A 25,825-nucleotide genomic window follows, 5' to 3' on the forward strand; every position below is an offset into this window, starting at 1 on the left:
AATTTGAGCTACTGGAATCACTGTCCAGAGCCCGCCTCTTTCCCCAAATTGTCTCTTTCACCAGAATTGAGTTTACTAACTAAAGCTTCCCGTCGTCGGTCCTCGCAGATGGGACAGTGATTACAAGCTTGTCGAATGTTTTGGTTCCTAGCTTTGGCCTTGTTGCAGCCAGGCTTAAAACAGGGGATCCGACCGCCGAACTCCCTCCTGTTGTCACAGTTGAGGTATGTATAGTATTGATCCCAACACATGGCTGCGCGCAAAAGCTTATTCTACATTAGGTTAGCATGTAGCCTTTACACATTCCAGGGCAGGAGTCGAACATGCGGCTTGAAACAGCGGGTAGTAAGTAACCAATGCTTCCCAATAAAGCAATGGATAAGGAAAGATGTCGCGTCTGAGATACAGACTTGGGAGCTGTGGGTGTCTTTATAACGTAAGACTAACTCGGTAACCACCGCCGGCGGTGATTACCTAGCATCTCCATGATTCTGAGGATTCCAATCCGCCCCACTTACCACCGTCGGCGGTGATTAGCTAGCATATTACTGTTTCCTATGATATCCAATTGCACCACTTAAGGCAAATATAACTATACTCCTTGGACATAGATCTGAATGGCCCACCCGGTAACTGGCTAACCCAATGCAAGGCCAGACCTATTGCGGGGGGAACTATACTGTATTGCTACAGATCTTAAAATAACCCTTACAACTGGAGCCTTCATAGACGTGTGCCTTGCGGCGAATTACAATCAGGCTTCGCTCAAAGGCCTCTAGGATGTGTCATTCGGGCATTTACCGATTGAATCCCCTGCGTGTTCACTTGCTTTTGCTCGCTATTGGTTTACTTCTACTGTGCTTTTCTGCTATGATTTTTGAAGAACTTCTCACGTCGTGACTAGAGAGACCTCAATTTAGAAATCTTCATGTAATAAACAAAGAGAAGGTCGTGCAGCACGATAGCTTTACAGTCTCCTAGACCTCGGACATGATTTCCTTATAGCTAATAGTGGTAGCGGCGCCCCAAAGGACTGAGATATAAAAGGGCAATCTTCTCTCCAGACTTCTTAACACTTCTAATTGATATCTAGGCCTTTCAACTAATATCGAGGGTTTTGCCACAATCGCCTTTCCACATTCAGAGAATACTCGAGCAGCAGCTCACGGTTGAAAAATTCACAAGGTATCTTTCTTTATCAATATCTTAATGGGTTTACTAAAATAAATGTAGAACTAAAACGAGCTGAGATAAAGTCTTACGAATTTATAAATCATATCGTCCAGGTAAGATAAAGTTAATACGAGCTCAACCTCATTTTATTAATCTTAGATGATATAATTAGATGTGCTTCTACATCCGATACGAATGTAGAGACTGTGGGGTACTTCTGCAGGAAGCTTTCGATGGGGATTGTGGTGGCCACCACGATGTCGATTATTTGGGCAACGTCTGGACGACCATGAGAGACAGAAAATGTGCAGAGTGCAGCTACCCCTCACCAGGATCAACTCCTTGATCTTTGAGGAGCTAGCAAGGGTAAGAGCTACTAGTATTTTCGCGAGGATAAGGAGACAATATAATATGGGCTTAGGCCTGGTCTGTGGATGTTTGTCTGGTCTTCATATTGTATCACGTCTCACACGCGATTGCTTGCTTGCTCTCAACCAATCATGGCACCATGGAATTTTCTTACATAAATAGTTTGATGACAGAATGCCAGACTTTTCACTACTCTGAATTTGGTCCATTTCTTACCACTTATGGCAGGATATACTTTCCACATACATTCCACGGCCTAGTCTACATACCTTTTAAATATTTTCCCTGTACTGTGTAGTAATTAATTACTAGACTAGTCTTAAGCCATCAGGGAGGGGGAATGCGATCTCGGGAGAGTGTAATTTCTAACGTGTCTTTAAATACGGTTATAAAAGCTTCACTGACGAACGACGGATATTCGTCCAATCTATGCATGGAACTACCATATTCAAGATATATTATTGCTCAAGTGGTGAGACTCCGTATAATATGTAATGTATACCACTATGATGCTTAGATGTCGGTTGCCTGGCCACTGATTTTTTTTTTTTTAATTTTTTTTTTTATAAAGATGTCTGATTAATCAGGGTACAACGCACCTTTCCCAGCCCTCCGCTGCCACGTGTGCACGTATTACTCGCCTTCGACTTGTCCGCTCGGCGCCTGTGCGACAATCAGCTTCGATGGCTCTCCAGCATAAAGGCATGCTCTCGCCTCGAAATTTGAGTAGTCTAGGAGTTTGGAGAGAAAGGGCAGGAAAAGAGCGCTTTACGAGAAGCACTTCCGAGTGGACAAGTAAGTCAAAGCATCAATGTGTTTGAGCTCATGGGCTAATTAATGACCTTCCCATAGAAGTCAAAAATGGAGGATCGTTTCAAATCAAAACAGCCCGTTCGAATGTTTATAGCGATTTCTAAGTCGAGTCTACATTCGGATGATCCGGAATCAGCATTGGACAACGTTCTCCAAACCATGCAATGCGACCAGGAGATCCGCAACGAAGCCAAATTCATAGTCAAGCAGACTTGGCCAAGTCGCTGCTTTTTAATTTACGACTTTTTCCATACCAAATATGATCATGCAACCGCCCACCTGCAGGAGGAAAACGAAATTCCTGTTCTCTGGGTCCACGCTGCGACGGAAATGACTATTCGAATCGCACCAAGAAAATTGTGTGATGAGGTTAATAGAAGAGTGGCTGAGATCCATAACTTATATGGCTGGGATGTTAAGCCGCCATATTTTGAAAATCACTGTGATGGCAAATACCCAGTGTACTATAAACCTCGAGTCTCACCCCTCATGACTTCTTAATCAATCGTGCTCGGGCTTCCTCAGCTGGCTGTAAGTGGTTGCACACAGAGTTGTAGGTCTCTTGCAGAGTTGGACAATCCGTCCACAGTTCCAGTCGCGTCGGTAGGTGTTTCGACTGCTAACAGTCAAGAGAGTAAATTGTGGAAATGGCGGTATCATTAGGAAGTTATGCCTTTGACTAAGTAGAAATAGACGGATACATATCGATCGCGTTAAGGGGTTCCGCATTCGCGCCTGTGGCGAATGATGCCATCATGAGATCGCTCGCGTCAGGCAAATTCGTATCTGCATCTGGGAAAACTAATGCCATCATATGAATTGCGTCAAAGAGATCATTGTTCGAATTGATGGCGAGTGATGCCATTGTATCGATCGTATCAGGAATATCCGCGCTCGTTATGAGGGTGAGTGGCGCAATAAGCTCCTGACTATCTGGCATGGCAACAGGTATGTGCCCTGCAGAAGTCTTATGACCTTGCTCATTTGCTTGCTCTTCTTGCGGCGCATGTAAAATTTGAGATTGCACATGATCAATCCAATGATTATGTTCAGACTCCCATCTGATGTCTTTGTAGACATTTTGTGCGTTGCTGCCATTCCTGTTTGTTGCTACATCGGTATCTTCATCATTAGGCCCTCCAGTGACTTCGACATCTTCATTCAGGCTTCTTTCTTCAAAAGACTCTGAAACATCTGATCCAGCATGGTCGGGTGTTCCGTCGAATGGTATCCAACTGACCCCGTGAAAACCAACGGATTGGATAAGAGAACATCCATCATCATTGTAAGCCGATGCCGTTTGAGTAGCACATAATGATTTGCTCTGCGCAGATGAACCATGATTGTGAGGTCCATGATTGTGAGGTATCGACAAATCGCTAGGATTGGTTATTGCACCTATAGGAGTTTCGGTCATGGGTTGTTCGTTTCTCAGGGCACTCCTCTGAATGCGTTTCGTCCCGGTTAGCTGAGCTTCCTGGTCGTCGCACGTAATGCATGCTATTACAAGGATGAGGTAAAAATAAACATTTAGGTTAAAGGCTAACTCACCATCATAACACAACTGCAATTCTTCAAGCCAATCTGAGGTCTTTCGCATAATATTCGTGATGAAGACTATAGGATCGATGCTGTCGGATTCCGCCTCCATCAAAATCAATGAAGGCATCGCACCTGGCTCCAGCAAGCAATTTGCAAACTCAGGGATCTCTCCGTATTTGAGATATCTAAAGGGTCTGAGAGCCAGGGCTGTAAACACAGATATTCCTGATGCACTCTTGAAGCCTTTTATCATTTCCCCCAAGGTTTGCTTCAATGTTTCATCCTGCGTTTCCTGTAACGTTTGTAGCAGCGTTTCCTTAAGCTTTTCTGTTAGGACTCTCTCCATGACCAATTGTTTCATGCCCTCACGAGTGGCTCGAACGGCAAAGTCTTGGTCGTCTGATTCGATGCCCAGCTCATTGGTCACAAATTGTACGGTTTTACCATTTCGTCCTCCTTTGAGATTCCCATTATTCATTTTTTCACACATCTCATCCACATCCAAATAACCGCATTTGACTCCTTCGAGAGCAAGCGACCGCTGGGCGAGGCCTCGTAATAACTTGTCCCGGTTTTCAGGTTTTAGATTACCATCAATTCTGCGAATATCGCGAAGCCTCCTATCGCAAGTACGTTTGCGTTTCATAGCCAGAAACTGTTTTGGTTCGAGTTTGATTGAGTCCCACACCCAAGAGAAATCTTTAGCCAGTGCATTCAGAAGCTTTGTCACCTGGATTTTGACTGATTGCGCCTCCGAAAGATGTTTCTCGGATAGAAAGGAACGGCTGATAGGAATTGTCTCACACACAGCTCCATTTCTATCGAATATGTTAACAATGTTCAAAGAACTTAGGAGGTATATCTAACTGTGGGGAGCCAAGACCTCCCAGACGCTCTTCAATTTCTCGAAAAGCTGAGACAGCTTCACTCTTATGAATTTGCAGAGCCTCGGTTGGTGCATTGCGTAGGAATGTGAGGGCTGAAGATATATCCATGGTCTCCAGGAAAGCGGCATAAGGGTTCGTTTACAAGAAGCTCATCTTTCAGCTTCTCTGAGATCTTGCCGGGAAAAGCAAGCCATGTATACGGTCTTTGGGTAGGGGGGGGCTGACACTGACAATTCCCTTTCGTGCATGTAGCGCCAAATCATCAACAGTACCAGCGATTAAACAGGAGGCAGACGACATATAGTATAACAGGGATGGGACATTTTGTTCCAGACCCAGCCGATGAGGCCTTATTGGGTCAAAGTACTCACTGATTAATGCTATGTTGGCTACAGCGCTTACAGGCTTCATGCCATGAGATATTGCGCGCTATGCGATATCACTAAATTCGTCGTATCAACCTGTGGGTATCGGTAGGCCAATCCCATAACGGCATCAAGTCAGCCAAAACCGCTGACAAGGATCAAAGGTATAGCTACTGGAAGGCCAAAGACTTTTGTTCCCTGATGGGACCAAGGAATTTTGCCCCCCCCTGATCGGGCCAAAGAGTTTTGTCCCCTGTTCGGGCCAAGGAAATTTGTCCCCGGTTCGGGCCAAGGAAATTTGTCCCCTGATCGGGCCAAGGAGTTTTGTCCCCTGTTTGGGTCAAGGAGTTTTGTCCCCTGATCGGAGCACGGATTTTTGTTACTAGTTGGGATCAAAAGCTTTTCGCTCACAGTTCGGATCAAAGATATTTATTAATCTTCAGCTCCGTGTAATGAAATACAGGACCGAAACTTGACATCCAACATGTCACGTGATATTGGAATACCCCGCCGCTTCCATTCCATCCTGACCCATAACGTCAACCGCCACATCCCGGCAGTGCCAATCTGCCCATGACTTCCAGTATGTCAATACCAGCCAAGGTAGACCAGCTGCGATCAGAAGGGTTTCTTGAAGTCCATGATGAGGCAATAGGCGAAGGAGTCAAAGCAATGAGGCAGAAACTTTTTCCGATAAGAACTGCGGAGGGTATAGACTTCTGCCAGCAAACTGTCTTGAACAACTGTGTAAGTACTTCTTTTTCGGGATGAATATTCACTAATTTTTTTGAGCTCATTCGGTCGATACTCGAGACACACTTCGACTGGTGCGGTCTCGGAATATACAGAGTTTTTGGCAGCGATCCAACTCATGTCTACGTTTTCATGAATTGCCCAAACGTTGAGATGTCCGCTCTCACTGTGCAGCTATGGGAGGCGGGCTCGCAGATAGAATACTACGTCGGCTCACAATCACTCGAACTCAATACGTTCAACTCGTCTACTGGCCTGTTAGAAGTGCCATTCGCCCATTTAGCGAAGACAGCGCGGAAAACTGTGGAAATGGAACACGGTGGCCTGTACGCTATATATCTCGCTAGTTATACGCTCTATATGATTTCTGATACATGGCATAGGGTGATTTCGGATACTCGACTCGCCTTTCGCATAATAAAGGGACTTGCCATCATGTTCGTATTTGCGACAAAAGAGGAACTGAGTGGATGGGCAAAGATGGTTCTTCCGAAAGATCAGGGACTTGAGAAGATGGTGGATGAAATAAAGACCTCGAAAATTGGCGCCAATTTTATGTTCCAGAACTGAGAGCCTGGAAGCTATCCTGCTCATGAATCCATTCTTGTGCTCCATGAGCAACACCAGCGAACTGAGGGTTTCCTTCAAGTCCACCAGACAAAAATGTAGCCTGCCCACTCTCTAGAAACATGTTACTATGCTGGAACCCACTTATTGTACCCCTGAACATTAAAGGTGCCCGTGTACCAGAATTGTATGGTGGTATTGCAGTAATAAATTGCTCAGGGAATGTCGGGGCCATAGGCATGCTCCGTGATGCATCTGCATTGAAATTGAGTGGTATTTCCTGTGTGGAGAGGCTGCAGTCTAAGTGCGATGATTCTATTCGCAAGGTTAGATGGGCTGATATTAGGCAACATAACACAAGTCCATCCATACCGTTGATATTAAGAGACTCCTTAGGTAGCCCATCTGGATTAAATTCAGGACTAGATTGGCGAGTAGAATGGTTACTATTCTTGCGCCGCTTAAAACTTCGCGGACGAGACTCGGCCAAAGATTGTCTAAGCTTCTCTTCGGATTGCCTTTTGAGAACTTCTCGTTTTGAGACGGTACTAGAAAGATCGCATTTGTGGTTGATATATAAGCTGACTCGTTTGAAGATACGGTCACAGCAAATTTCATGGCATTCGACGTCTGCGGTACTGTGAGATAAGCTGGTGATAATGGAGACATCAAACATACGAAGCTGATAATGCCGCTGAAGATATTTCCATCCATTGAATCCTTTACCGCAGTCTGGGCATAAGAAATTATCTCTTTTCACCCGATCGCTTCCTTTAACTTTGACATTATATTCATTTTGCCCGTCGTTACGTTCGGAGTCCCTATGGTCGTTGCTTTTGATTTGATTTGGGTCACTCGGACCGTGGTCTTTGTGTGCTAAGCATTGGCTTAGCTCGAAAAGAAGTTGTTCTTGGAGACGTTGATACTTGAGAAGTATTTTCTGTGCTTGAGACTGTTTGGTGTTAATTCAGTCCTCCACAAAATAATATGCACACAAACCTGGAAATGACTATGGTGCGCATGATACTCATCTTGTTTGTTAAATTTGTGTAGGCAAACACTGCACTCGGTCGTTTCCTGAGCCATGATACTGCATCAATCATAGCAGAAATGGAACCTGAAAGCGGGGGCGATGGGGTCGGTGTGTACTTATAGCACCTCCACTCTACCCCACGTGCCCGAGAAAATGAATTTGGATTAGTCATCAAACTCGTGACCCATTTCATATTGGTGCATTGAGAAAACCGCCGCGTTGGCATTCATGTGATCATACCCAATCCTCCCAGGTGATCCTTAAGGCCGAGACATCTTCCGAGTCACGATTTTATCCCATAAAGACACTCAAACCACCCTTTTCGTCGATAAGTTTGTCCGCGAGTACATCATGACCAAGTGCGAGCTCTGTGGTGGTACCGGGATAGACGGAGGTTTCAAGTGCACCGTATGCGATGGCAAAGGCTTCAAGAGGACCTTCCAATGCCTCCTCACGTTAAAGCGACTACCGTATGTCTACTCTCATACAATTCAATCTCGACCTAACTAGTCCTCCACCAGTGATACCCCCCATATCGTGACGGGCCTCCAGCGTCTCGCTTCTCCCCGCCGCTAGCGCTATGTCCGGCCTGCCAACCAAGTCCCATACCATCCCCTGGCATGATATATTTCCAAAGGCGAGTGTGTGAAGGACGCTGCAGTTTCTTGATGATGGAGACTCGTATAGTATGCTAGAAGATATACGGCGAATGGTATCTGAGAACACACTATGGGCAAACCGAGATGCCACTTCAGGGCCCAGGATTATGATCGGATTGCCAATTTCGAATTCGAGTCCCAGACATGGACAGGGTAGATGGACTGAAAAGGAGGTAGAGGATTTCGTCTAGATGGGGGAGAAACCCCCTTTGCGGATGATTTCCCCCTGGCCATTCCGTTTGGGTTGACATGCTGAAGGATGTCTAATTGCTGGGCGATTTTGAAGCTGATAGTAGCAGCTTCTTGAAAGCACATACCATGGACTGTACTGTAGTGTCGTATAATATTGCGAGAATCGAACAGTGCCATGTAAAACGAATGCTCCCTCTTATAAAATAATAGCCGCAAGTCGACTTAGTATTTATCCTGACCAATTCGTCCAGTTATTTTGCGGAAGCGGGCTATGACGTGTCACTTGTGAATGCGCCCTAGGTCAAGGATTTACCGCTAGTACCACATTGTGTTGAGTCGTAATGTGGCTGATCAAGTTATTCTCAGCTAATTTGAAGCAAGCGTTTCAATTGCAAGAAATGTGATTTGCTACTTCCTCCTGCGCGTCGCTAAATTCAGCTTTACGCTAGCTAATGCTGCAGATGACAACGCGGGTTGGAGATGAGGAGATGGGTTGACTACTCCGTCACGGACGAGGCTTAAATAACCGATACATTTACATGCCACTTTCTGACTTCGGTCACCTTGCCTCATGAACTGCGTCCCATATAAAGCACAGGAGACAGCATATTCTTCTGATCAGTCTGGTCCATGTGAGTTTTCCCTCAGCGCCTATATAGCAATTAATGATCTTCTCTACTAGTCTAGATTGACGATACTTCGTTCAGACAAGCCTTAAGAGTTAAATATCTGTCTTGCTGCAAAATTGAAGGTCAGCTGACACTAGATGGAATACAATTTATTTTTGGAATGGTTTCTGACAATGTATTCAGTACTCAGGATTCCCATAAAATGGGCGACCGACGATCAGATTCAAGCTACGATGGCAAAATTGAAGACGCGAAGATCACTATGAGAATGAACGCCAAAACTCTTAATCAACTCTCTTCCTCAGCGCAAGCCGCACAGCAGAGCCGGGGGAAAAGCGCAATTCTTAATCTTCAAAATGCTGTTCAGAATTATAAAGAAAAGGAACAAAGCAGCGGCAACGAAAGCCAGCGCGATGGACAAGACCAGAGTGGAAAGAAATGACTGAATCATTGCAGGCTCGAGCTTTGCAGGCTCGAGCTTTGCAAATTCAGGATTCGAAAGCTTCACGCAAAGATGCGTCATATCGTTCCTTGTCTTTCACTTTATGCTCAATGAATTCGAAAGTGTTAAACGTCCAATAAGGCATAGTGACAACCCAAAATGCCGTGTCATCGGCATGAGTCTTAGAGAATCTCGGTTGGATATAGTCGTAGAAAATCTTGAACAATGCTGTTGGGCTGTTTAGCGCGAGAGAGCACCAAAACGTTCCTCTCTCCCATCCCTGCTGTAAAATGGGATACAAACATAGTGTCTCCGACCCCGGTGTGATTTTCTGTTCCTCGTCTGCAAAGGCCTCCATGAATTCTTTGTGAACACTTTCGTACTCATCGACATTGATTAAATCGATGGCTTGGTTAGTTAACCAATATGGAGGATGGATCATTTCCACCGGACGAGAACAAGCCCATTCCAAATCGATAAAGTACTTAATGTTCCAATTGTCATCAACAAAGATGTTGCTCTGGTGGAGATCAGTGAGACTTAGGAAGAATGGCCCGCGAAGGAGATCGCGGCGAAAATAACAATGCCAGACACTTCTCATCACCATCAATGCAGATGTCTGATAGAAACCGTCTTCCAGATGGCTGACTGCATTGGGCTGGTGACGCAGACGGCTCTCGTGGAATGAGAAGATGTCATTAACATAGGAGTCAACAGTTGAATAGGTGACGCTTCGCGGAATATCAACAGGAATCCGTTCATTTTCCAGTTGTTGGATTTGGAGTGTGAGCGGTCTATTATTCAAGCTCAGGTATCCGTTCTCATCCAAGACAAATGAACCGATTCTCGGTAACGGGGTGCGCATCAGAGAGAGTAGGGTACGAGAGAGGCTGTGGAAAAGATTCGTCCGTAGCTCAGCATTGTGGCGTCTTTCCGCCCACGTTTCGGAAAGCATTCTTCCTCGCGACCGATCAATGTACTCAATCAAAAGATATCCTGAGCCAAGCGAGACATAATTTTTGTTGCGATGCCGCACATATCGAGAAGGGACTGCGTAGCCCAGCCATGTTAACAGTTGACGTCGTAGGTACTGGAAAGAGCGGAGAAAGAATGGCAAGTTATCAAGGAGTGTGAACTAAGCAAATTAGGAAGGAATCCCGTCGGAAGATACTAAAGGATGATACGTACAGTTTGGCCAGTGGACAATCCAAATCCATATAGTTGTGGAACAGGGACATCTGGGCAGTTCTCCTGGAGCCATGCATATGTCCCGGCTTCACAAAGGATCTTCTCGTCCGCATTGCCAGGACAGATGTTCTCTCCAAGCCGGTATGGCAAGGGAAAACGAACAATCGCTTGTTTCCTCGGACTTTGTTCTGAACCATCAATATCAACTCGGATGCAAATATTGAAGCTTCCGTGCATCCAATCCTCAGGATCGGCGAGATGACATTTGTCTGCCGAATCCAAGCCAAGATGATGAGCAACAATTGATTTGATCAAATCACGATTTCGGTACAAATGAGTGAAGTATTTCGTCTCCTGGTCCCAGTAGCCCAGCTCGTGAAGAATATTTGTTTCAGATTCTTTTGCGGTGGAGTATGTAATACTGCCATGAAGCAGTCGGCGAGGCTTCAGAACGGCTGCTGAAATATCATGAGCGATGGCCATTTCACGTCTCCCACCGGCATCGTTTTGAAAATGACTGGAATTTGGACGTAACCACACTCAGCTGAGATGAGGTAGTTGTCTCAGGCTGGAGGAATTTGGGGGTTCAGACAATAATATATTAACCTGTGAAAATAAGGGGTTTAGCCCGTCCACTCGGGTAAACAATTCTCCCGTCCGACCCGGAGCAAGGGGTTTGCCCATTGCTTAGTAAAGCACGTGGCTCCCTATCAACAAATACCAGGACAAATGGTGCCTGGTTTATTGTTCAAAGCTACAACATTTGCTGCAGACCTCTAGTTGTTTTGCTGCTCCGAGTTGGATTTCCGAGGGCTTCGGGTACAAAATTCAACTTGCCCCAGGAATCGCTTCCAATCGATGTCATGACCACAACAAAATCGGAAGTATTGGATGAGCCTTCCATTCTAGGCTATTGTTCCAAATTGTGAGGGTCGGTGTCTTCAAATTCTTTGATAGGACGTTATGAGCACTAGAGGATCTTTAGATGCGTCATGTTGGAGGAAGAGATGCTTTCGAGATTTTTTGGCATCACCTGCTCGAGGTCCAAAGATCGGCAAAGGTCACGACAAAAAGGGATGGATAGATGTACGATTGGCTACCAGGAGCGACGATGGTGCTCACCAATTTGACTAGCCTGGTTGATTTTGCAGACATAACTCTGTGCGCTGAATAAGAAGAGAGTTAGGTCTGTTTATTGAATATTTTGAGGTATCGTGACTCTTGTGTTTTGAAGTTACGTAAAAAATTGACCACAGCGTACGTGCTTCAACGTAACGCCCAGTATGCACCCACTTCTTCGGATAGCCTCATTCCTCTTAGGGCGAATCACAAGAGCAAAAATACAGCCAATGTCAACTGCATATGTGGGTTGAATCACGTCCATAAACGAACCGCAGCCATCAGCAGCGTCTCGCCCGCCCTACCGGATCCAATACGCTTTCAGTATGCCACGCTTTGACCTTCATCTAGCTGCAGTCAAAAGGCGCCAACAAACACAGGCTGGCGAAGCCATTTGGTTTTGGGCAACTTACAAAAATTACTTGAGTATGCGGAGCCTATGGCCCCCAGCTCAGTCGAGGCGACCCGGCATAAGATTGATTTACCCCGCTCACAGTACGTATTAAATATCGCTGCTTTGCTCAGTCGTGCGATAGTCTGCGTCAAAAAGGCTCTGGCCACGTACTTCGCTCTCAATTCATTGTCGTCAGGCTTAAGAAACATGAGTCTTGGCTTCGGTGTCGGCGATTTTTTGGCCGTCGTGAAGCTCGCAAATGATTTGCGGAAACAGTTTCGAGATGCTCCTGATCAGTATGAAGATGTTTCAAATGAGTCGGTTTCAAAATGAGATACTAGCATATGGAGATTTATGGCTGACGGCGTTGTAGCGTCAAGAAACTTTCCAATGTGTTAAGAGTCATCCAGGATCACGATTCTGACTTGAGTGATCAACAAAAGATAGATTTAGAGACGATTTCTCGAAGCTGTCGGTGTATTCTGGAGAAACTGCACGAAATGGTTGACAAATATGCGCCAGTGGTGTCTGCCGATCGTAATGCCAAAAGCAACATCCGGCGAGCATGGGCGAAAATTAACTGGGATTCAAAAAAAGCCACTGACTTTCATGAAAAGCTAGTCGTGGAGATAAATTACTTCAACTTCTTCCTCGCTGAGACTACTCTGTAAGCCTTTGATTCCACTGTTAAATACTTAAGCTTTGACAAATATTAGCCAGGTGGCTCGGGAAATAAAAAGCATGGTAGCTTCACATATGGACGGAGTCAGGATGTTAGTTGAGGATGGAGATGAAAAGAAGCGGTGGAATATGTTGAATTGGTTGTCTTCAGATAATCCTGAAGCCAAATGCGTCAACATCTTGAATCGCCGAGAGGACGGAACTGGCCAGTGGTTCCTGGAAACAGAGGAATTCCGGAAGTGGCTCCACCAAGAATGCAACACGCCTCAAGACCAGCGTACTTTATTTTGCCATGGATATGAGGGAGCTGGCAAGACTTTCATATCGGCAATTGTGATCGAAGAGCTTCGACGGCTCCTCGAATCCGATGATACTGTCAGAATTGCATTCTATTTCTGTGAATTTTTTCAAGAACCGACAGTCAAGAGGATTCTCTCAAGTTTGTTGAAACAGCTACTTCAAGAAAGGACATCACAGATAAGCGGCCTGAAATCTCTCTATGATGCGTTGCAGAAAAAGCAAAGATGCCCTACAGCGGATGAAATTTTAGGTCTTCTTGATTCAGCCATCTCACCTCTCTCAAGAGTCTTCGTTGTTGTTGATGCACTAGACGAATGCCGACTTTCTGGCAAATCTAAGGACAGTTTTGAAGAAGTTTTGAAGAAAATCTTTTCTCTACAGAAAAAGCACAACCTGGGCCTCCTTGTCACTTCTAGGTCAATTCCGGTCATTGCTGAGCTTTTCCAGGACAACCCATGGATGAAGATACATGCACATGAGGAGGATATCACGAGGTGCTTGGAAAGCGGATTGAGAGGATTTTCGGCTATCAGAAAAAAACCCAACCTTCAGTCGGAAATTATTTCCACCATTACAGACTCAGCAAAAGGGATGTGAGTTAGTACCCATTGCGAGCATCTTAATCATGCTTTCTCATCTTGAGAATAATTTACATCAGGTTTCTTCTTGCTGGACTTCAACTTGATTCCATTCAAGAATACAAATATGCAACTGAAAAAATGATCCGCGACAAGTTGAAAGTCCTTCCGAGTTCTCTGGAGAAAGCATACAGAGAAACAATTGAACGAATCAAAAGCCAGAGTGAACATCAGACCAAGATAGCCAGACTGGTTCTCGCATGGATCGTCTGGGCAACAAGACCTTTGAGTCCACTTGAGTTGCAGCATGCCCTCGCCGCTGCATTTGAAGAAGATAGCTTTGAGGAAGACAACCTCTTAAGAATAGAGGACATCATTTCTCTGTGTGCAGGTATGGTTACTGTTGATGAGCAAAGCGACATTGTTCGACTAGCACATAAAACAATGTATGAGTTCCTTAAGAATAACTGGAACGAGTTCTTCTTTCTCGACACTCATGCCGAAATTGCGACTACGTGTATTTCATATATGTTGCATGAGGCACTTCAAGATGGGTTCACTACCTCGCATAGTCAATTCGAGAGATATCTTCAACGATGCTCGCTTTTTGAGTACTCAGCCAAAAATTGGGGCTACCATGCTCGGATGTCCTACTCAAAAGTAAAGGAACAGGTGCACGTTTTTGTCCAAAGCGAGCACGCCCTGCCTCAGTCCCTCCGAGTGCTTTTTGCTGATCATTACTTCTGGCGAATCAGGAAAGGGCACTCAGTTACGGTCTCTCCACTACATCCTGCAGCATACTTCGGCCTTAAAGAATGTCTTCTTTACTTTCTCGCCAGTAATGCTACCCTTGATGCAAAGGATGATGAGGATCAGACTGCATTACACTGGGCCGCAAGAAATGGACAGGTGGAAGTAGCTGAACTGCTGCTGAATTATGGTATTGATGTCAATTGGGCGGACAAGAATGGAAAAACAGCTTTGCATTACGCTGCCGAACAGGACAACACGCACTTGATAAAAATCCTTGTCCAATATAAGGCAGATATGGAGTATACAGACATTGATGGTCAGACACCTCTTCTCACCGCGGTGCAGAATGTGAAGCTTGAGCCAGCTCAGGAACTCGTTAGTCTTGGAGCTTCAATAGAGGCTATGGATTCCATGCATCGCAATGCGCTGCATTTATCAGCCATTGGGGGAAGTCGCAGCATTCATATGACCAGGTTTCTTCTAGAGAAGGGCGCTTGCTTTGAGATATGCGACGTGAAAAACATGCTACCGATACATTATGCTATTGGACAAGGATCCCAGGAGACAGCCGAAGCCTTAATCCATGCAGGGGCATGTGTCAACGCTGGTATTGAGAGAAAAAGGTGGATCCGAACAAAAGAAGCTGGCCCGTGGGTTAATAAGCCTTCTCCTGAAAAACAGAAACTTCCTGCAGCAAAAGTTGTCGATGGCTTAACTCCACTGCACTGGGCAGCACTCATAGGTCACCCGGCAATGACAAAATATCTTCTCTCCAAAGGGGCCGACCCTAACAGAAGTTGCCATGACGGAGACACACCATTGCACCTTGCCATCCGAGAAGATATAACTCGGGATTATGAAGACGCGTGGAACGAATTACAATGGCGAATTGAAGTTGTTATTGACATTGTTGATGACCCTGGCAGTGAAGAATTTGATGAAGCGCGTCGATATGCATCCGAAATACGTTCGGCAGTTATCGATATTCTTCTTTCGCACAGTGGCATCAATGTGGATATGCAGAACAAGCAATTACAAACACCATTGCATTTGATTGCCTGTGACAATCGTAACTCAATTATGCCTTTCTCAAGATTGATGAGCAAGAAACCCGACACTACCATCCGCAATTATAAAGGACAAACGCCCCTACATCTTGCTAGTGGTGCGGGAGAGTCTAGGATGGTTAGAGATCTACTCACTGCAGGGGCATTGGATGATGCTCTAGATTCTGAAGGACTGACGCCACTTCAACATAGTGTCCGCTCTGACAAGTCTTCTACAGCGGTTATCGGACTTTTATTAGACCATTCTGACAAAATCCGATCAAATATATGCCACGAGACAGATCAGGAGGGGAATAATTTGCTACACAACCATGTTCAGTCAAAGGCATGCTCGCAAAAGTCAATTATCATGCTCCTGAACCGTGGAGCTGATGTAAATGAAATTAACACGAAAGGAGACTCTCCACTCAGCCTCTATTTGCGAACACCTGGATTGGTATTGAATCGGGCCTCAATCTGTCGATTTCTATTAGAGAAAGGCGCTTCAAATTTGTGGTCTGATGAGTCAGGAAGGAACCTTGCTCATATATCGATGCTTGCCGATCCTTGGCAGCCGTTTGACGAAGTCCTTTTGACCCTCAAAGCTTTCGATGTTGATATCACAGCGAAAGATTCGAATAACCGGAGCATACTTCATCATGGAGCGAGGAATGGGTCACTAAGCCAAGGAATCATTAATCTGTTGCGAGACAGCGGGTCACTGAGCCTGGGTGATCAGGACAAATTCGGTAAAACGCCTCTTGCGTACGCAGAAGAGGCTATGCTGCATCAGGATAAGGGTCGGCTCAGTGGCAGATGGGAATCATCTCTTAATGTTCTACTGAAGGCCAATGGAGACTGAACAGGGTCCTGGTCGATTTCAATTCACTTCGTACTTGAGCCTCCCAGCAGTTTCATTGGTCTCTACAGATATTGAGATGGGTCTAGTGTAGAGTATCATTTGTCAAAGCCTAGGAAGCATGATATCACTCAGTATACCTGTTATCTACGATGTCGCATTTGCCGTTTTGCATAGTAAAACGTTTTCAGGAATTTCACAGTATATAAAGAGAAGAAGAATCACCGCCGGCAGGATCTAGCCCTTTTCACCAAACGTTCTGATCGTCTGAGCTCAGTAGACATGCTTCCTTCAGCATGCGAGAATTTGCGTTTCGTTGATTCTGCTCCGTAGGAGCCACGCGACGAATTTCTACCAAAAGATCTAGAACTCACATATATTGGTTCCTGCGAAATAGCGTCGCTGCTAGTCAAAGAAGTTCCAAGAGCGCTGTGAAACATCTTGTGGTCGTCTGTTTTCGAAATGTATTGCTCTAAGCTTTGTTCACTTTCTAACAATCGTCAGTGGGACAGCTGAAAAGACATCACCCAAAACTTACCAGCTTGCCAATTTGCAGCCTCCATACACCTTGCGGCCTCATGACCAGAGCAATCCTTCGACATGCTGAAAGATTTCTCGGTCATTTCCAGTGATTTGTCGCCCAATTGAACATGGTTCACAGATAATTGATCGATGCTTTGAAGCTTTTTTGTATCCTTACAGGCTGGCGGCCCAATTGGCGCAAGGAGAGAGGTCGGACCAACATCCGTACCCTCATTTGCTGGGGCAGGAAAGCCTTCGTCGATCAAATTCTCCCAGAACTCCGGTGTAGCCATGATCTCGGTATCGGCATCAGAACTAAATTGATCTAAGCCCTCAGGGCAAAAATCTTCGCCAACATGGATCACGAAGGGATTGGATGCCGAGCCCAATGGAGCAAGATCATCTTCAATCACTATGGGATTGGCCTCTGTGCCTAAATCGGGGGAAACGATGGAATCCCGTACGATCACTTCAGGCAATTCACATGGTTCGGTGAGGATTGAAGCTACGCAATGTAAGTTAGCGAAGTCAATAGTGCTTATAGAAGATCCTTCACCGGAGGCTTCGCGTGCTTTGTCTGTAAAAAAGGCCATGTTGACTATAGCGAGTAGAAGTTAGGAACAAAATATGTATGGGATGATGTAGGTAAGTTTGAGTACTGAGTTTGAGATAAGAAAACTTGGATTCTTGGCTGCTGTTCTCACGCAGACAGCGTGCGAGATAGACGGCTTTATACCTCTCGTCACACCGATCACGCCTTGTTCAATGCAAGCTGAGGCGGATTCGCACTGTAAAGTCTCAACCTCAGACGGCAAAAGCTCCGGCAGGATCGTATTCAGACGAGGCCTGTCTGCCAATCGTCTCCAAGTCCGATGTACAGAGTAGGGGACTACCGCACGAATGAAGAGCCTGCTCATTCACTGCATCCAATAGCCACCCCGCAATACATTGTTGCTATTCCTAGAAGACTGCGCATCTGCGCATCATCTGCGCCCTGTGAGTTGATTGAGCTCCGGTTACCAGTCGTTCCATAGCCAAGGAGAGCAAACGAAACGTTCCCTCCTCATCTCCAGTCCGCATGACGCCATTGCTGCATCCGTCCAACTTATCCTCTGCGCCAGTCAATCATGAAGCCCACGAGGCTTGAGGCGGCAAGGTGCACTCAGTGGCAGGAGGAGAGGCAACGTAGATGTCTGAATGCAAACCGCTGCACGGAAAACCGGCGTATGTCGGGAGGAATGGATGCTTGCTTGCGCACAGTCTTACGAGGTCGCCTGGTGGCTTTTTAGAGGTTCAGATATCGTTCCGGAGACTTGAAATGGTTATGGTGAGACCTTGCGATCGTCACGAAAGGCCGGATAGTCGCTGTGTTTGTCTCGTAAACTCTCGCGAACTTAACAATCACAGGCTGACACGAATCGGTCTTCCTCGGTTCCGAAATAATGCGAACGTCATCATCCAATGCCGCCAACATCCTCTCCAGGTATTTGTTTCCCAAGGCAGACTAGAAGCCCGCTGCGCATGGGAGATGGTCCAGAACGAGTGTAGGGTGAATGCGCCTCGAGACGCGGACGTCCGACGATCGACCGATCGATTGACGTCCGAGGTAGCCGATCTGCCAGTCGGCGTAGCGAACGAAGGGCAAAAAAAGCCTCATCTTGAGCGCAATGGGGGGTGTGTGGAGCTGAGTGCAAACGTGGCAGGACGAGGGAAACACCGAAGCTTGCACTCGAGGGCTCGAGGGACCGCAAAGGACTGGTCAGTTCGCGCCGGCGATAAAGGGGGTGGCGGAGCTCGGTGATCCGGATCAATGGCAAAAAAGCCTCACTAGCAGGACGCGCATGTCAAACGGAGAGAAATTAACAGCAGAAAAGTGAAAAAACCGTGAAAAGTTGAAGCGGCGATGGAGAGGACTTTATAGAAACACGCACCTGGATAGCGTGGAGCAGGGGAACGCTAAACCCAAATGGGCACGCTAAACCGTATCGCGTAATTCTTAGGCAGTCCCGGATACGTGATAACCAACTACACCATCCGGCCAATTGATGAGGGGAGTTCTCTTAATGGCTTTACAATCAAGATCTCTTCTGGCTGCCTGGAAGACTAAGCTATATGCACGCTAGACTGGATCGCGTTTCACCGTCAATGCCGGATAGTCATAACCAACTACACCGGTACCATCGAAATACTGCCTTCAATTCCAACTAGACACCACAAGCTATCCGGATAGGGACTACTGACTATCTTGCTTGATGTGACCAGTCGTAACGGAACTACGCATACGGAACCACGTATGACGGGACCGCTGTCTCGGGAACCCGTCATGCTGGCATCCACAATGCAGACTTCCATGACCCTGGTAACTCTGACATGATGCAAGGTTGAGGACTGCGTTTGAAGACTGCGTTTGACAGGTGACACAGGACATAGACTGTTGTAGATAAAGAGACTCTTCTTCGGTCTCTTCTTCCCTTTCTCAATTTGGATCTCCCGTCGACTACGTACTCAAATTGAATTCTTTATTGATTTTCTTTCTTGATCTGACATCCGGTCACACTTGATATAAAAACCCCAGCAGGTACGGCGCGTAAAAGGCGATGAAGTTAGGATAGGAGAATTAACGTAATCCACATACGAGCTGGACGCACGAGCGAGGTGGACATCTCAAAATACCATAGTAAATGCCATAAATTACAACTTTGTAGCTCAATAGTGAAAGCTAGATATGAGATTTATTATATGGTAGTACTATTTGGATCATTTCCGGCCCCTTTTGAGATTTTAAAAAATTTCCTATATTTTGTGTTTCGAATATATATTTGCAGCATACACTCATTGAATTTTTGATAACGCCATTAAAGAATCTTTATTTTAGATTTCTGTGAACTTACATTAATCATTTCGCCCATTTACAGTGCATACTAATAATAAAATACAATTAAAATCGTAGTTGTTGAAATATTTGGAAATAACATCGAGTTATCAAAATAATGTATTTACTATGGTGTTTTAGGGTGTCCAGCTCGCCCGTGTGTCTAGCTAGCATGTGGATCACGTTAACTACCTCCGTGGAATTATGTAAAGCCCTAGGCCTCCCCATACTGTTAGCCTTAGGCCATTATTCCTGCCTTAGCCATTTGGTCAAAATGCTTCCAATACTCAGATTGGTGTCCTCCCTCCTTGCGCATGCGCTTCTTTCGCCCAAAGTCAGCCTTCAGCCACTAACAGATTCATCTATATTCATATTAGAACAAAGAAGCAAAGACTTCTTTGGATCTAGGCCCACGTACTACTATTCAGATTCTCGTTGAGTGACACTCTTGTTTCTAATAACCAGTCTCTCACATAATGTTATTTATAGCCTCAAAAAGCCTTAAGGGCAGCGAGTGGCCCACAGATTGCAGCAACCCCGCAGTTATTTTTCAAGGTGACTTTAACATGCCGCTCTGATCTGCTTTTGGTCGAGCGTGATGGTTGTAAGTAGATAATCTGGGACTGGGTCCTCCAAGATCTCCACCTCACCAACAACAGCGAATATCTTGATGATAGATTTAGTCTCTCAGACCACATCCAGAATATAAGGTAAGAGAGTATTCAAACCACAATTGCAACGGTCAAGCCGATCCAGGATATTATATGTGGTAGGAAAAAAGTTCAATAAGCAAGTAAGAATATCGCAAGAAAGTCTAGGCTTTTTAGCTTGCCAAATCGCGTGCCGCATCGCCCTCTCGATTTCCATCTGAACTCTCGGTTTCCGCCAAAACACTAGGCTTCAATTGTCATGACGTTCGTGATCACAAGATGACGAGGCGGGGGGTTGTGTCGCCAGGAATCATTCTGAACAAAATAGCTGATCGGCTTCCAGGTTTTGAGTATATCCAATAGTTCAAAACAAGACCGTGACAGCCATGAGTGACCGCTCCGTCGGCTGAGCGTTTGTCCCTTGAGGACAAGAAGCGAGGATTCGTTAACCTCTTTCTATCGGGTGTAACTTGGTTCGGACGAGAAAAGATCGGAAATAAATCTTTGATAATGTCTTGGAGAATCGGATGGATCCTGTAGCGCTGTCATGTAAATTGTAATTTCATTAAGAGAGACCTCAGCGGGCTCAAACGGCTTCGAAATCTTGTTTAGCGCGGCAAGCTCAATTGCGAAGGTGTCTTCTGCTAGGTATTAGAAACTTTAAAAAACCGAAGACGGCCCAAAAAATACCTGTTAATTGATTTTCAATAACATGTATATGTTGCAGCGAGCTGAGGTCTGATTCTTTATCGATTTCAACTAAAGTAGATCAGCTGTCTACTTGCGTGTTTTATAGATCATCCAAACTTCGTGGGGTTTTGAGTCACGTTCCTCGGCAAGCAACCCCGAATCGGAATCATTAACAGCTTGAATTCTATCAATTACCCTCGGGTGATACGGTCTTATTAAGCAAATGAATTTCAAGCACTGTTAGTCATCTAGTGGCGCTCGACTCGGGACTCACTCCGCACACAGATAAGAGTGGGTCGGAACATGTGCGGGTATTTATCCCTCCCCCGGTCATTTTCCATCAGCCTCAATTACCAATGCGGGACGCGTAAAATCTTGCATACAGACTGGGTTCCCCCCACGCAGACGCAGGCACTGGGCGTTGTATAAAATCTCATTGGCAGTGTGTACGATTGAGCTACCACGCCATCACGTCTCCACGACGCCTCCGTCCGGCCAGCGGTCGCTGTTGCTGGTGACGAGCCCGCCGGAACCAGTTCCACGCGCTTGAAAGGGTATGGATAGGGGGAAAATCACAGCCGATGCCAGCAGCGCGGGAGAGAGACCAACCAAGAGGCGTGCCCGCAGTGCCCTGGCGTGTCAAAGGTGCAAGACTCGCAAGCAGCGCTGCGATAACGAGTTCCCGTCATGTTCGAGCTGCCTGTCTGCCGGCGAAGCTTGCTCGTACGGGCTCAAGCAAATATATCCCGCCGAGTACGTGAGTTCTCTAGAGAATCGTATTGCAGAGCTGGAAAGAGGAGCCACTCCAGCCGTCCAGGCAGCTACGACATCTCACGTTTCCGATATACCCGTCTATCAAAAACAACATTTGGCCAGGGATGCTGTGGATTCTCCGGGAGGAAATGACGTCGCGGAAGACGGCGAGTCCAATGCAGAGGCCGGCTCTGGCATTATAGCGCTGTCGCCAAACTCCTTTCTCGGGACCTCCAGTGGGTTTCCGCTGGCAAAGCTGCTTAAATCTGCCATCAGCACCTCCGATGACCCGAGTCGAATAGGTCGATCAACATCTAAAGGAATCATCACTTTTGCGCCGCATCTGACAACTCCCTATGAGACCGGAAGACAGAACGGGCCTCTGATGTCCCCTGGCAGGGCAGACATGCCTACGGAGGAAGTCGGCAAAAAGCTTATCGATGCATACTATTCCAGAGTGCATCCGAAGCACCCATTTTTGTCCAAGAAGAAGATCATGCGCCTGCATAACGCCAGAGCGAACCTGGTCCCAGCGCACCAAATTCCGCTGTCCACCGAGAACAGGGCAGATCTGTGCGACTACGCCATCCTCCATCTAGTCTACGCGATCGGTGGCAGGTACCTGCAACTGACACCCGACAACAAGCATCCGTCTCCGAGTGTGAGTGTGACTACGAACCTCTGGTGGTGCTGAACTTGAGACTGATCGCGGCCCAGGAGCATTATGCGAGCGCTTTAGCCGATGCCGAGACTATCTTCGCTGTTCAGAGCCTCGAGGACTTGGACGCAATGCTCTTGATTTCTATATATCAACTGAGATCACCAACAGGACCTGGAATATGGTAAGTACTGGACTTGACATTTGACATGCCCAAGTTAACAATCGTAGGTGGATAATCGGAACGACGATGCGGCACTGCATCGACTGCGGCCTGCACCGCCGGTCCAACAACATTTCGGCTCTGCTTGATCAAAGACGCAAGCGTATCTTCTGGACTGCATACCTGCTTGAGCGTTCCGTGGCGAGAACAATGGGACGCCCACACTCGCCATCCGATAGAGACATCGATGTAGAACTTCCAGCAAACATTGATGACTCGATAGAGACTGAGAGCGAGGTAGTCGCCGCACTGGCAGAAGCAAGGGCAAATCCTACCCAAATCACACCACTAACAGCCGCCATCCACATCTTCCGGCTGCAACAATTGGAGTCCAAGATATCCAACACGGTATGTCGCGTGGACAAACCCGTCGGCTCTATCAACCCACGCAAGATCGCCGCACTCCGAGCTGCTCTCGAGGAATGGAAAACCAATATTCCCATCAGTCAAGACTACTGCGCAAGAGAAAAGCACCCATATGTCACGCATGATTACCACATGACGCAGTACCACAAAGCACTGGTCTTGCTTTTTTTGCCTTTCCTGCCATCACTCACACCGGCGCAACCTGAATTCCGCCAAGTTGCATACTCGGCGGGCCAGATCTGTCAGCTATATAAGCGCCTCTATGACGACCAGACTTACATCTCATTTTCTCTGCTAGCCCTCCACGCCAACTTTGTAGCTGGCCTTGTGCTGGTTTATTGTTTCTGCATGGACCCATCAATCTTCGATGCCAAGTTTAGCAGCGACATCCGTGCATGCAGCACTCTTTTGTATACTATATCGGAACGGTGGCCCGCGGCACGCAAGGTTCGAAATGCCTTTGATCGCCTCGTCACAGTCACGGTTGAGGGCGAACACGACAGACAACCACGGCGACCTCGCCCCAACACCACCAGCGGGTCAATGCAGTTAGAGGCCGATCAGCCTTTGGGCGACGAAGGTGATTGGACTTCGGGCGACAGGGCTCATGAGAGTATATGGGATAGCTTCGGGATGGCCCTGGGAGATTACCAAATCAGTGCCGAGACGTGGATGCAGGACAGTATTTTCCAAGCTATGGATGCCTTCCCGTCTGAAGATTAGCCCTTTGAGATACATGTACTTTGTTAGCGAGCTATGAACACTCAGCAAAAGACGCCCAAGCAAGATAGCTAACGAGACGGTGGCCAAGAGTTGGACGCAATACCTCTGCCCGAGACATAGCACCGTGTAAGCGTTCAAGGTTGCTAGATGGGTGTGAAACGTCCAACATGTAATAATATGATTAAGGCATATCTTCGGTTGATTCATTAGGTTAAATCGTTTTGATTTGATCCATTCCACATCGTCAAATTAAGAATCTACTCCCACTCTGAAACTTGTGTGGTCCAGGTGGTGGTCGGGGTCGTCAAGGTCCCTCGCGGCCTACAGCCATACCCTGGGATTTGACAGGTTGCGAAGAACTTCATGATAGCAACACCGGTGATATTTTACTACACGTGGAGATCTCGGATAACAAGGTCGCTGGGGCCTCGGTATCATCTGGAATCGGCAGACAAGACTGTTACATCAAGGTGCAAATCTTCCAGGCGCTGGGTGTCTGGATGAAGCTCTCGGCCGTGTGACCTACTTCTACACAATCCAACTTTCCCTGCTTGTTCCACACGGACTGGGACCGCCACATGCAGATCGTCGGCTGTGTGCTCGATCCATTCTTTGTAGAACCATCGAGAGTCTCGGGAGCCTGACCCTTCTCAACCCAGCCAGTCAATTGGCCGATGGCGTTCTGCGTGAAGTGTCCACGAGGCCTCCGGTTTCAGGGCACAGTGGCCAGCCTCGGGAACACGGAAGTAGCGGTAGAAGTCTTAAATATGAGTGTAGTCCGAGGTCGATCTAAGCATGTACGAGCGGACCCTCTCGTAGTAGTCTGCCGATATTTGCGTCCAGATATAGTCATCTTGCTCACCTTGCCAGGTGATGAGCTTGCCGCCGCGATCTTGGAACTAAGTGAGGTCTGGCCAGGTGCTCTCTGCCCAGCCTCAAAACGCCTCAATGAGCTGCAGAATATCTTTGCTGATGCCATCGACGGTGAAACCAGCATAGTTGAAGACGGGCTTCGCGGTGGTCTGGAGGATGAGCATGCATATGGTAAATAGCGTCGAAGAAGTCATTGGGTCCAGGACCGAAGGAATCAGTCTTATTGCTCCAGGCCACAGGTGCTTCGATGGACCAGTTCACGCCTTGCTGGTAAGAAAACCAAACTCGCTTACCTTGGTTATCATGGGGACTATCATACAAGGTCTGGATCACCTGTGCATCGAGCTCACTAACTTGACCGCTGGCCGTGATCTTACACTACTTGGTGCCTATCAAACGAGTTGCGCAGCTTCTGTGAACAATCCGCATTTTGGTCCGCCCTGACCGAGACACTAATTGTCTGGAAGCTGTTGGTGCCGGGCCATGTGGTGCTAGAAAGTGCTGGGCCATGTTTGTTTTCGGATATCCCGTCGAGTCGGCAAGTGCCGACGGTTGTTGACCCACATTGGCCCAGCCGATGGCAGGGTACCCCAACTTGAGCAAAACGATGTCGCCAAGATGACCGGTGCATGGGGGATTCCCCACATGTACCAGGATGTGTTAGCTTCAATTTTCTCAGTAATCGAACCCAAGAACTAAGGAATGAATAAATGTTGTGATGGGGCAGTCACGACTATAGATGAGTACGGATTCCTTGAGATTATCATTACTAAATCCTTAGAACATTATGTTTCCATCCTCCGGACCGCATGAAGATGGAAGATACAAGAGGAAGATAGACAGGCGAGGAGTTTATACGTTGTCTTCGCATGAGAACCATACCCTATATTGGTAACATATTAGCAGTATGCAAATCAGTTTAGGATAGATTTGATCCCACGCGCTCATAATAATGATTATAGCTCGATGGAAGGCCTTGAAGTGTCCATTAGCGTGTCAGGATGCTAGACACTTCTATGTGAAGACAACTCTAGATAATAGGCGCCGCGTACAATTCTGTATACATTGCTATACCCCCATTATTTATGAACAAAGTATACTAAAGCATGATTGATCACCGACACAACAGGCTTTCTCGGTATCAGATCGCTTC

General features: G+C 46.6%; 8 protein-coding genes across 8 annotated transcripts; 4 read left to right on the forward strand and 4 right to left on the reverse strand.

Annotated features, from left to right (window-relative positions):
- Positions 1-3,034: 3,034 nt before the first annotated feature.
- Positions 3,035-4,543, reverse strand: N7510_011613 (uncharacterized protein; the record flags this gene model as incomplete). Its single annotated transcript, XM_056983537.1, has 1 exon — positions 3,035-4,543. One exon carries the CDS (start codon positions 4,541-4,543, stop codon positions 3,035-3,037), a length of 1,509 nt encoding a protein of 502 aa, XP_056829031.1.
- Positions 4,544-6,055: 1,512 nt separating this feature from the next.
- N7510_011614 (uncharacterized protein) lies at positions 6,056-6,472 on the forward strand (the record flags this gene model as incomplete). Its single annotated transcript, XM_056983538.1, has 1 exon — positions 6,056-6,472. One exon carries the CDS (start codon positions 6,056-6,058, stop codon positions 6,470-6,472), a length of 417 nt encoding a protein of 138 aa, XP_056829032.1.
- A 2,712-nt stretch (positions 6,473-9,184) lies between these two features.
- N7510_011615 (uncharacterized protein) lies at positions 9,185-9,424 on the forward strand (the record flags this gene model as incomplete). Its single annotated transcript, XM_056983539.1, has 1 exon — positions 9,185-9,424. The coding sequence occupies one exon, from the start codon at positions 9,185-9,187 to the stop codon at positions 9,422-9,424; it is 240 nt and encodes a 79-aa protein (XP_056829033.1).
- Positions 9,425-9,470: 46 nt separating this feature from the next.
- Positions 9,471-11,095, reverse strand: N7510_011616 (uncharacterized protein; the record flags this gene model as incomplete). The annotated part of the gene is made up of 2 exons (XM_056983540.1): positions 9,471-10,559; positions 10,613-11,095. The coding sequence occupies 2 exons, from the start codon at positions 11,093-11,095 to the stop codon at positions 9,471-9,473; spliced, it is 1,572 nt and encodes a 523-aa protein (XP_056829034.1).
- Positions 11,096-12,332: 1,237 nt separating this feature from the next.
- N7510_011617 (ankyrin repeat domain-containing protein) lies at positions 12,333-16,345 on the forward strand (the record flags this gene model as incomplete). The annotated part of the gene is made up of 4 exons (XM_056983541.1): positions 12,333-12,442; positions 12,499-12,792; positions 12,842-13,699; positions 13,765-16,345. 4 exons carry the CDS (start codon positions 12,333-12,335, stop codon positions 16,343-16,345), a joined length of 3,843 nt encoding a protein of 1,280 aa, XP_056829035.1.
- A 244-nt stretch (positions 16,346-16,589) lies between these two features.
- Positions 16,590-17,457, reverse strand: N7510_011618 (uncharacterized protein; the record flags this gene model as incomplete). Its single annotated transcript, XM_056983542.1, has 4 exons — positions 16,590-16,664; positions 16,717-16,832; positions 16,881-17,369; positions 17,421-17,457. 4 exons carry the CDS (start codon positions 17,455-17,457, stop codon positions 16,590-16,592), a joined length of 717 nt encoding a protein of 238 aa, XP_056829036.1.
- Positions 17,458-21,632: 4,175 nt separating this feature from the next.
- Positions 21,633-23,799, forward strand: N7510_011619 (Zn(II)2Cys6 transcription factor; the record flags this gene model as incomplete). The annotated part of the gene is made up of 3 exons (XM_056983543.1): positions 21,633-22,490; positions 22,547-22,671; positions 22,719-23,799. The coding sequence occupies 3 exons, from the start codon at positions 21,633-21,635 to the stop codon at positions 23,797-23,799; spliced, it is 2,064 nt and encodes a 687-aa protein (XP_056829037.1).
- Positions 23,800-24,734: 935 nt separating this feature from the next.
- On the reverse strand, positions 24,735-25,303 carry N7510_011620 (uncharacterized protein; the record flags this gene model as incomplete). The annotated part of the gene is made up of 2 exons (XM_056983544.1): positions 24,735-24,914; positions 25,052-25,303. The coding sequence occupies 2 exons, from the start codon at positions 25,301-25,303 to the stop codon at positions 24,735-24,737; spliced, it is 432 nt and encodes a 143-aa protein (XP_056829038.1).
- Positions 25,304-25,825: the final 522 nt, after the last annotated feature.

The sequence above is a fragment of the Penicillium lagena genome (assembly GCF_028827675.1).
Source record: "Penicillium lagena strain IBT 129212 chromosome Unknown utg000008l_segment0_segment0, whole genome shotgun sequence".
Lineage (NCBI taxonomy): Eukaryota > Fungi > Ascomycota > Eurotiomycetes > Eurotiales > Aspergillaceae > Penicillium > Penicillium lagena.